The following is a 9973-nucleotide window of genomic DNA, read 5'->3' as shown; positions in this document are numbered from 1 at the left end:
TGTTGATTATTTCTTTGGAAAAGCCTCTAACAAGGCGTCTTGTGTTCCAAGATCATACAAAGGAGGTTAGAAGCTGTAACAAAGGACATAACTTTGTTTAATGACCCTGGCTGCATCAAGCCAGATATAAAAAAGTGAGATGTGCTCATTCGAGGTATCCACATGGAGGTAGTTTGGAACGAGGTCCAAGTTAAAGAGAGATGCCCTAAAGTGGTAGGTCTTATGGATACCTCTCTTTACAGGTAATATTATGCGGAAGACATGGAGGCCCAGAAAATATAATCTCTCAAGTGAGTTTTGTGTAACAAAACATCCAGGAAAAAGCATCCAGGTGAAGGAGGCTTAGTATCCCAATTGAGGTATAAAGGGGGTAGTGCCCTCCCTCCTTAAATGTAAATATAGGCTTTGTTCATTTTATAATTAGCATTCATTATAATTTGCCGTTTTATCAATCAGTTGCTACAGTACGGAGATGGAACACATGGATTCACCAACACAGCCAACAATTCTGGAGGGCACAACCTTCCGAGCTCACCCTTCATTACAGGAAGGCTGTGTGTAAGCTGGGCCCAGCATGCTAGCAGAGGCTTTGCCCCTTTAAGGGCCCCACGTCCCCCTGAGACAAAGGCCCCAACACCAATATGGTTTCTGTTGGACAGCTCCGAGCTGCATACCATGATCTCCTGGTTCTACTCACCTTTGTTAGCATCAGTTCCTGTAAGTCTTTCCAGCCTCTCTGGGTTCATCCTGCTGGTCATTTCTTATAGAACATTCACATATCCTAACTCATTCAGCCATTCTCCAACCATCCAATTCCTGGCCACTAAAGAAGAGCTGCTACAAACACTGTTGCACGAGAGCCATATGATCTCGTTGGGATGCAGGCCCAGCAGAGACACTGCTGGATCAAAGGGTCTGCACAGCTTGATAGCCTTTGGGCATAGGAACCTGGGTTTTCTTGATTTTGAGTCCAGCACTCTATTCTACTATATCAGCTAGCTGCCTCTATGTAAGTATCAGCTATCATTAACACATAGAAAGAAGCACTTCAATGTTCTGTAAGACTTTTTGAACCTGCCTGAAATTTACATTGAGGAGACAGAGATTAAAAAAACAGAGATAGAGAGAAAACAAAAATACTGGAAATTAGCAAAAACAATGTGGATTTAACTGGGAGATGACTAAGGGAAAGAATGTTTTACATTAAACCAGAGAAACAAACAAATGTCTGCGTTCCTCACGGAAAGGAAGGAGGTGTGAATTACAACCCGAGAATGTGGGTCTGAAGGCTCGTCCCTCCCACACCCCTGGGCGGTCCTGGAGGTCACTTTCCTCCCTGGGACTATTTGCTCTCGTGTTAAAAGGAAGGGCTGGAGGAGACAGTCTCTCAGAGCCCCGAAAGTCTGCAGCCAGGCTCCCGTGAAATGCGCATTTTAGATGTTCTTACTCTTTTTCCCAGGGCTGTTAAAATAGGAATAAACAGCGCTCACAAATACCGCCAGTTCTGCTAAGGGGACATATGGGCTCCTTAACGTCACCTCTCTACGCCAAAATTGCTCAATAAAACCCACAGGGCTTATAGGGAAAATGGGATGAGGGGCGTGAAAAACTTCATCAGCAACGTCAAAAAAATCAGAGCAGTAGCATCATATATAGTTTCATTCCTATATATGGCTAAGACATACATAAAGACTATAATAAATGCATCAAGCTGGTTGTAAAAGGTGAGTGAGATTATCTGTCGGCAGCCAGTCTGTGGCTGGGGCAGGTACCCAGGGTTGTACGGGCAAGTTGGGCAGAAGCAATGGGGGGAAGAGAGGATTGAGGACCAGTTCTCAGCCACCCCCACCCCCAATGCAGAAAATATCAGTAAACATGGCTCTTACTGAAAAAGAGCTGAAATCTTCTCTTCCAAGGCGCCATTACTGACAGCTTATCCTTAGAAGGGTCACACCTTGTGGTTACTGTGAAGCTGGTCATTTTCTGCATTCTTGCTGTTACAGATGAAATTGTGCATAAAAAAAAAAAAAGCAAGGTTTGCTCATATTCTTCCTTAATATAGCAATTGCATTAGAACAGACACGTTCTCTAAAAGAGTTTGTAGCCAAACTGTACACGCTGTGACATCATTGAGAAACCTCGGTGGCTTTGGAGTCAGGAACGCCTTAATTAAAATTCTGCCTCACTTACAAACTGCGCAAGTCATTTAAACCTGCCTGCCTCAATTTACTCAACTGTAAAATGGGTATAATTGCGGCACCAGGTCCGTCCTGAGGATGTAATGAGGTACCTGTAAACCATAATGACACTAAAATCTCAGAGGGTGGATTTTTTTGTTCAATTCCTTTGAAGGATTTAGAAACCACTTCTGACATTTCCATCGGTCGCTTTATTTTTATTTTCAGGTTTTCTCTAAAATTCACATTAACAGTAACAAACTAGAGCTCTTCTAACAGCTCCTTTAGAAGCTCCAGGGGTTACACGCTCACGCTTTCTCATTTCCTGGGCGCTGGATCCCGAGTGGAGGACACCTGGGTTTCAAGCTCTACTTCGCGTGAGGAAGCCACCCCCCGGCCTCGGTGAGAGGGAAGAGGGAAAACAATCATAGGGATGCGCTCAAATAGCAAGGATTTGTGAAGCTCCTGCTGCACGCCGCAAAGCTCCCGGGCAACGGGCGCTCTAGGAGGGGGGCAGAAGGGAGGGGAGGAAGAGTCCAGACAGTCTGGAACACGTGGAAACTTCTACTCTACAGCTGGGAAACTAGAGCTCCAGGGAAGGGCCTCCCCGCGTTTGCGCCTGCGCGGCACAACAGGTGGCTAGTCCGCCCCCACGCTGACGCTTCCGCGCGTGCGTATACGCGGATGGCGTGACAGGTGAGCGCGAGGCGCGGCGTCTTCTTGAGGAAGTTGTGAGGCAGAACTACGCCTGCCAGGCCTGGGCCAACCGAGGCGGGGCCCGGGCGGGGCGCCGCCGCTGTCTCGTCATTCTCTGGAGATGAGGTGGAGGCGACGTCCTGGAGGAGGAGGAGGAGCCACGCTGGCGGAGGGGAGCCGACTCTGGGGCAGGAACCCCAAGTGAAGCGGGCTCCTGTCCAGCGGGGGCTCACTCTGTGGGGGGACTCGGGAAGAGAGGCTAAGCCGGAAGTCCCGCCCCTCCGCGGGAGGCATCGGGGGCCATGGACGCCGCGACGCTGGAGCGGGACGCGGTGCACTTCGCTCAACTGGCGGTGCAGAGGGACCAGGGAGGCCGCTACCAGGAGGCAGTGTTCTACTACAAGGTGCGGCCTGGGGAGGGGAGGTAACCCCCCCTACCCTGCGCGTCCGCTTCCGGTCTGTGGAGCGGGGAGACCCGGAGGGCAAAAACACAGCCTCGCTCCCGTCCTTTGGGGCCCGCCCCCCTTCATTCTCCCCTGGGGGGGGCCTCCGGCCACCCGCTCAGAGACCCAACTAGGATCCCTCCCCTCCCACGTGACCGCAGAGAGAGTCCCCGCCCTCCTGCCGTCCTACTTTGGGGGACTCCGAAACTTCTATAAGGCACCTTCTATTGATTGGAACTATATTAGATTAAAAAGTCGGGATTTTACCCCACAATTCAGTGCCGTTTTGAAGCTGATAGACTTATGAGTCTGGGGATGACCAAATTGACGTCCACCTTCGATGGCACGTCTCCCTCTGTGAAATGGGCGCACTGCCCTGGAGGTGCCCGCGAGGCGCTTGGGTCCGAAAGCTTGGTCACGGCCGCCCGGCGGCGCTGTTTTGTGTGGCCTGAGACTAGTCGCTCACCCGCAGCCGCGGGGACTAATTAAAGCGTAGATTCCCCTGATTTTAAAGCAGATCAGACTTTTTAGAAGGAGGTAACTTCTGGTCTGGACTGTATTGAACCCCGGTTGATTCTCTCCCGTTCTAATGCCCCATTATTTTCACGATATTAAGATTGTTAGAATCACTACATCCAAAACTGTCACGTTCAGCCCAAGGAGGATTTTTGGATTCGGGGGCGCGTCCTTTTTGGCAGTAAGTTTCCGCGATCCTCTCACTCGAGCGGCCGCCTCCCTTATCGTGCTCGGCCTCAGAGCCGGTGGCGGGAAGGACTCCTGCCGCCAGGAGTCAAGTGTAATTGGCCAGCTTATTCCCAGGACAAATTATGTAAGGTGTTCTGTTAAAATAAATGTACTTTAATGCAAGGCCTCTAACCCGAACTGTCCACTTTGCTGGGGGGAAAATTGAAGAAAATAATTGTCATCTAAATAGTCTAGTTAGATTATTTTTAATAATGTTCTTTAATTGGATTAATTTCCCCACATTTTGAAAAATGTATTATTGGAATAAGCGTTATTGACTAAAGCAAATGATTAAACGTTCACATGACTGTTACTCTAAGAAAACTTATCCCAAACAATCCCATACACTTAATGTATGGTACAAAGGGAACAAAGGACATACGACTTCTTTCAAAAGTTTATTCTAATCTAATTTTGGTTTTTTTCATTAGAAGAATGAATATGAAAACATTTAAAGATAATTCATGTTGCAAGCAGTGATTTTTGTCGTTTGTTTCTTCTAAAACGTCTTGTTTTTAGGAAGCTGCACAAGCCTTAATTTATGCAGGGATGGCAGGTTCAACCCTAGAAAACATTCAAGATAAAATAAATGAGTATTTGGAAAGAGTTCAGGCTCTCCATTCTGCAGGTAAGTGAAGGATTTTGAAAAATATAAATCTGCCATTAGATGGAAATTTTAAATTTCAGTTGATAATTATAAAGATCTCATTTCTATAGCACTTTCCTTTCTCAGATATTTCTGCGGGGAGGCGGGTGATATGGATATTATCCTCCTTTTATAAATGAAGAAGCTGAGACCTGAGAGTAGCGGCTGCCCATATCCCATGGCTAGAGAGGAGCTGCTGAAACAAGTTTTCTTACTAATATCTCCTACTTAATGCTACTTGTTTCAAAAGCACTTATTTAGAATCTGAGAGTAAATTAGCCATAATTAGATATTGTCCATACATAATTTTCTCTGTTCTACATAAGAAAATTTTATTTTACCTTTTTTTAAAATTCATAGTTTTCTTTTTTCATATAAATGCCATTTGGTTATTAAGATAACTGTGACTAGTCAGAATTAAGAGAGATGATTTTTTAAGTACCTTAAAGATTAACGTTTGACCTTTTCAAAACCATGTGCATTTTAGATTGAACTCTTAAGAAATATTTTTCCTTTGTAAATTCTACCCAGAGATCCTTTTTTCATTCAAATCATAGAAAATAATTAGTTGGGAGTTACACATAAGTATAGTCCTAGATTCTTGTTATTCTTTGCCCTCTTCTGCCACCATCACTACAAAAGCAATGATGCTGGCTATCGTGGCAAGTGTTAATTTGTAGTTTTCTTGGTTTCATGCATTGCCGTGGCCAAAGAATTCGTCACCACATAGCCAGTCTTTGGTATTTTGCAAGGCGGTACAGAAGTAAGGCTCTGTCTTGCCAGAACCATAAACAAAGCGTTCGACAATAAAATAGAATCTGTCAGAGTTACCTGGAAGCTGTTCCATGATAAGGGATCTATGGAGAACAGTGAAGGAATAAAAATGGGAAAAGCACCTGAACTAAACCATTGGTGTCCAGAGGAGATTATGGCTGGATACATTAATGGGGAGAGGAATTCTCAACGTCTCCAAAGGTGTGGAAAAGATCTAAGACCTTATTATTGCTGGGGGAAAAAGAGGATAACTAAGAGATTAATGACTTTAACTCATATGACCAAATATAATCAAATTTCCATCTTCACAAATTGTTTGAGACATTGATGAGGATTTTACAAGGAAGCCAGCAAGATTTTGTATCTAATTTTCCACAGTAACCCATATCTAACCATTAGGTGATTCTTTAAAAGATAAAGAGAATACAAGACCCCACTGTACTTATGGTTAACTATAAACAACATTTTGGTTAAGCAGAATACTTTAAAGACGTTCCTCCAACCATTTATTTATATCATACAAATACAAATACAAATTATTTGGTAGGAATTCTGCTGCATATGTATATAGAAAGAAACCTTTTATTCTATCAAATATAATAATATATGTAATTTTATTTTTATAATGTATTTTATTTATATGTTTTTATAACATATATACTGCAGAATACCTTGAAAGATACTATAAAAACAAATCACTTTTAACTCTTGGATCACTAAAAAGAAAAGGGGGGATATACAATATATTTGCCAAAGATGTTAGCTGCTGTTACAAAAGAGATTCATTACATGAGTCCATGTTGGATTCCCTGTAGATCTGGAATTCTTACCCTTTTTCTTGGAACCCCTTAGAAGTCTAATGAAGTTTATTGACACTATCAGAATAATGGTGTGTGGCCTATATTCATACTTGGAGAAATATTGAATTTCAGCTAGAGGTTAGGGCAATTAATGATGTAAATTTTTATCCCTATCCCAAGTTCTTGAGCCCAAGTTAAGAATCCTTGCTGTAAGTACCAAGATGCTCCTGTTAGCAGTCACCTTACAGTGTGATTGCATCAAGCCCTAGAACATTGCAGAGCTTTTTAGATAAGATCTATAACCACTCAAAGAATTTGGTTTAATGTTGGAAAAACCAAATAGAGAAAGAATGTACAAATTCACATATATCTTGAGAGAAAGAGACTATAAATGGGAGAAATCTTGGCCTAAAGTTAAAAAAGAGATGAGTGGGCTGATTTGCCTATGAGCAAGATCTCTTTATGGCCCCAAACTTTTCTATGGAACAAAAGTTCATCACTATTAATACTCCTGTTCTACCAGTGTTGTTATAAGGGTCTGCATTAAGTCTCCAAAGAATTTACTAGGAGAGAAACTGGTAATCTAATGGAGAAGCAACTGGTAATGTAAATAGATTTAAATTTGTTACTAACAGGGAATGGTGAAAAGAATATTGTCAAAGAAATGTCTGAGCAAAAACATAAACTGGCCACATGACTAGAGCAAGAGATAAAAAAAATGCTTTGTTTTCCTCAAGTTATTAAAAAAAAAAAAAAGAAAGAAAGAAAGAAAACACTAGTATAGTATTGCATGAATCCTTTATAGCAAATGTGGGTAGGCAAGGACAAGAATTACATGGAATAGGCAGACGTCAGAAGATTGCAATTTGTCAGTGGACACAAACTTGAATCAGTAAAACCATAGATGTGTTTGTGCCTATTTGTACACATGTAAACACGTGCATGTGTGCCTTCAAAAGGCAACTAGTTAAGACACAATAAGCACTGGTCTTTGATTTCTGTCTGGGCTTGTTTCTGGCAAAGTGTGTAGTTAGATATTATGACTTGAAAGAGACTACTTTTGTTTTCTCGGTTGGTCCAACTTTTGGGGAGAGTGTAAGATCACTCTTAACCATAAATGTATTTATCAGGTATTTCAGCTAATATGTAACTATAATCTCTTTGCTAGTATTCATAATCAAGAGTTGATTGTGTGTATATATATATTTGTGTAACTATACAAATCATCTGTAATCTAAATTTTCCACAAATACAAAATGACATATAATTGAGAACCTTACTTCAAAGTTTATTTTTGTTTTTATAATCCCTCTGTTTCTTGAATTAGCAAGGCTTTATTGTAGCATAAATAAAATTTAGCTTGCATGATGGAAAATTGGATCTTCCCCTCTCTCTATTTCTCTCTTTTTTCCCCATAGGTATTAAATAGCAAAACTATCATGAAGAAAGATTAGGTGAGCATACAGATAGTGTATTTGTGTGTGAGAAGAGAAGGAAAAACCCTTTTGATAGGCTGATGATGTCTATGGACCCCTTCTCAGAATGTTTATAAATAATTGAAGAAAATGCTAAATTTCAGTTGTTGGTTAGGGAAAATTAGATGTTTTTTTTTTCTCTCTCCAAGTTTAGGCTCCTTGTAATCTTTTCATGGACTAGTCTTTGCATCTCAGGTTAAGAAAATCTGTTTTAAAAATTTCAGTGCCAGCAGTTAAATAAGTATAAAAAGAAAAAAATCTATTGTTCCAAAAGAATGCTTTATTCCCCAACTTGACATGAAAATTGATTTGATTTGGGAGCGGAGAGGAGCAAGAATAGCTTAATGTTTAAGAGAGGCAATCGTGACTTTTTTCACTGGGAATTTAAGACTCACCAGTTTTCTGCCCTGTCTCCCAGCTAATTCAAAATCTCAAACAGAATGCAGTAGTGACTTGATTGTCACGTGGCTATGTTTTGGAACTACATGGGGCAAAAGGGTGGTCCTGGTCTCTGAAGGAAAAAGCATTGTGTGCACACTCTGCCCAGCCCTGAAAAGAAATACTGGATAAAAGGGGATGTGTCTCATAGCCTTGAAGTAAAATGTGAAACCTGAATTATTCTTAGTGAATGTTACATGTAACAAAAAAAGTCTGTTCTAACCCACTGATCTAATCTGGTCAAGCCATTAATAAATATTAAGCACTTACTATGTGCCAGGCCCTGTGCCAAGTGCTGAGATACAAAGAAAGACAAAAGGCAGTTGCTGCCCTCAAGGGCAGTATGTCTAGTGGGTCAGCCAACATGCAGAGAAGATAGATGTCGATAAGCTAAAAAGGATTAGGGAGAAGAGTAGAATTAAGGGAAGCAGAAAAGGTTTCCTATAGAAGGAGTTTTAGTGAAACTTAAAAGAAGTCAGGAGTTGGAAGTGAGAAGGGAGAGAATTCCAAATATGAGGAAGAACCAGTGAAAATGCCCAGAGTGAGCAGGTCACGTGTCTTCTGTGAAGAACATCACTGAATTTCTGAGGAAGGGCGGCAGGGGCTCAGAAGCCAGACACTAAAGGGCTCATACACCAAACAGGAATCATTTCAGAGGTACCCTTTACTTTGTACTTAGAGAAGCACTCCTGCAGAGGGGGGCAAGTGCTGTTAGGAGAAAAAAATATTGTTTGTAAAATTTAGGATAGTAATTGAGCAGTGCTAAGAGGCAGAAAATTTGAACAAGAAAAAAATATTTCTCAGCACATAAAATTGAAATTTATATTTATTTAGAAAAGGAGTTGAGTTCCCATCAAGCCTTAAACTTAAAATTAAAGCAAGAAAACAAATGTAAGTTCTAATATTAAAGTGTTATTTTTCTGAGCCTACCCAGCTTTTTTTTTTTTTTTTTTTTTTTTTTTTAATGAGGATAATTGAAGAATTTCTGGCAAAGAACACTTTTAATAAACTTATTACAGAAGTGCAGTACTCTCGGTAACCAAGCCTCTAATGTGCCCTTAATAATGTGTGTTTTAATTTGGTCCTAGTTCAGTCACAGAAGTGTGACCCTTTGAAGCCAAAACAGCAGTTGGATTTGGAACGTGCCCGTTTCCTGGTGACACAGGCTTTTGATGAAGACGATAAAGGCAATGTTGAAGAAGCTATAGAACTATACACAGAAGCAGTGGATCTCTGTCTGAAAACAGTATGTTAAGCTAGCAGTTAATTTGGTGGAATTATGTTAGGGTAAGAAATTCTTCCACTTACAAGTGAATCACACTTAGAAATTGGCTGAAAAAAATATAGTACCTGTACCATCAGTTGCAGACTACTTTTTTTTTTTTTTTTTTTACTAGTTTACTACTTTATGCCCTGCTTAGCCTTATTAACTATTACACAGTTTGGGGCAGTGATACTTAAAAGATGTTCATTTAGCCTCAGTTTTTTTTTTTTGGTTTTTTGTAAAAAAAAAAAAGGGGGGGAGGGGAGGGCTGATTTTTATTCCTTCATGAAAGTCTTACTTCGATTTAATGATGGCATATGCCAATGGAGCTCTTTCAAAGTAAGATTTGCTCTACTTTCCTTACAGATTCGTTAACAGAATTAAATAGTGTGATTGTATGTGTGAAAGCACTTTGCAAACCATAAAGTTCTTTGTAAAAGGAAACCATTTTCAAAATTTTATGAAAAACTATTATCTACAAATTTGTATTTTGTTTTTGTTTTTGTTTTTTTTCCA

The 9973-nt window shown here is 40.8% G+C and overlaps 1 protein-coding gene across 3 annotated transcripts in view; it reads left to right on the top strand.

Moving 5' to 3' along the window:
• Nucleotides 1-2857: 2857 nt before the first annotated feature.
• CAPN7 (calpain 7) overlaps nucleotides 2858-9973 on the top strand; it is a 31637-nt gene continuing 24521 nt past the window's right edge. Inside the window, exons 1-3 of one of the 3 annotated variants that reach the window (XM_074270783.1) lie at nucleotides 2858-3277; nucleotides 4580-4688; nucleotides 9282-9439. In XM_074270783.1, the coding sequence (XP_074126884.1) occupies nucleotides 3176-3277; nucleotides 4580-4688; nucleotides 9282-9439 (369 nt within the window). In that variant the 5' untranslated portion in view covers nucleotides 2858-3175. Of the gene's footprint in view, nucleotides 3278-4579; nucleotides 4689-9281; nucleotides 9481-9973 lie in introns of all 3 variants that reach the window. The other 2 variants (XM_074270784.1, XM_074270785.1) reach the window with 2 other exon arrangements.

This window comes from Sminthopsis crassicaudata, chromosome 5 (assembly GCF_048593235.1).
Source record: "Sminthopsis crassicaudata isolate SCR6 chromosome 5, ASM4859323v1, whole genome shotgun sequence".
NCBI classification, from domain to species: domain Eukaryota; kingdom Metazoa; phylum Chordata; class Mammalia; order Dasyuromorphia; family Dasyuridae; genus Sminthopsis; species Sminthopsis crassicaudata.
This window is presented reverse-complemented; position numbering and strand designations above follow the sequence as displayed.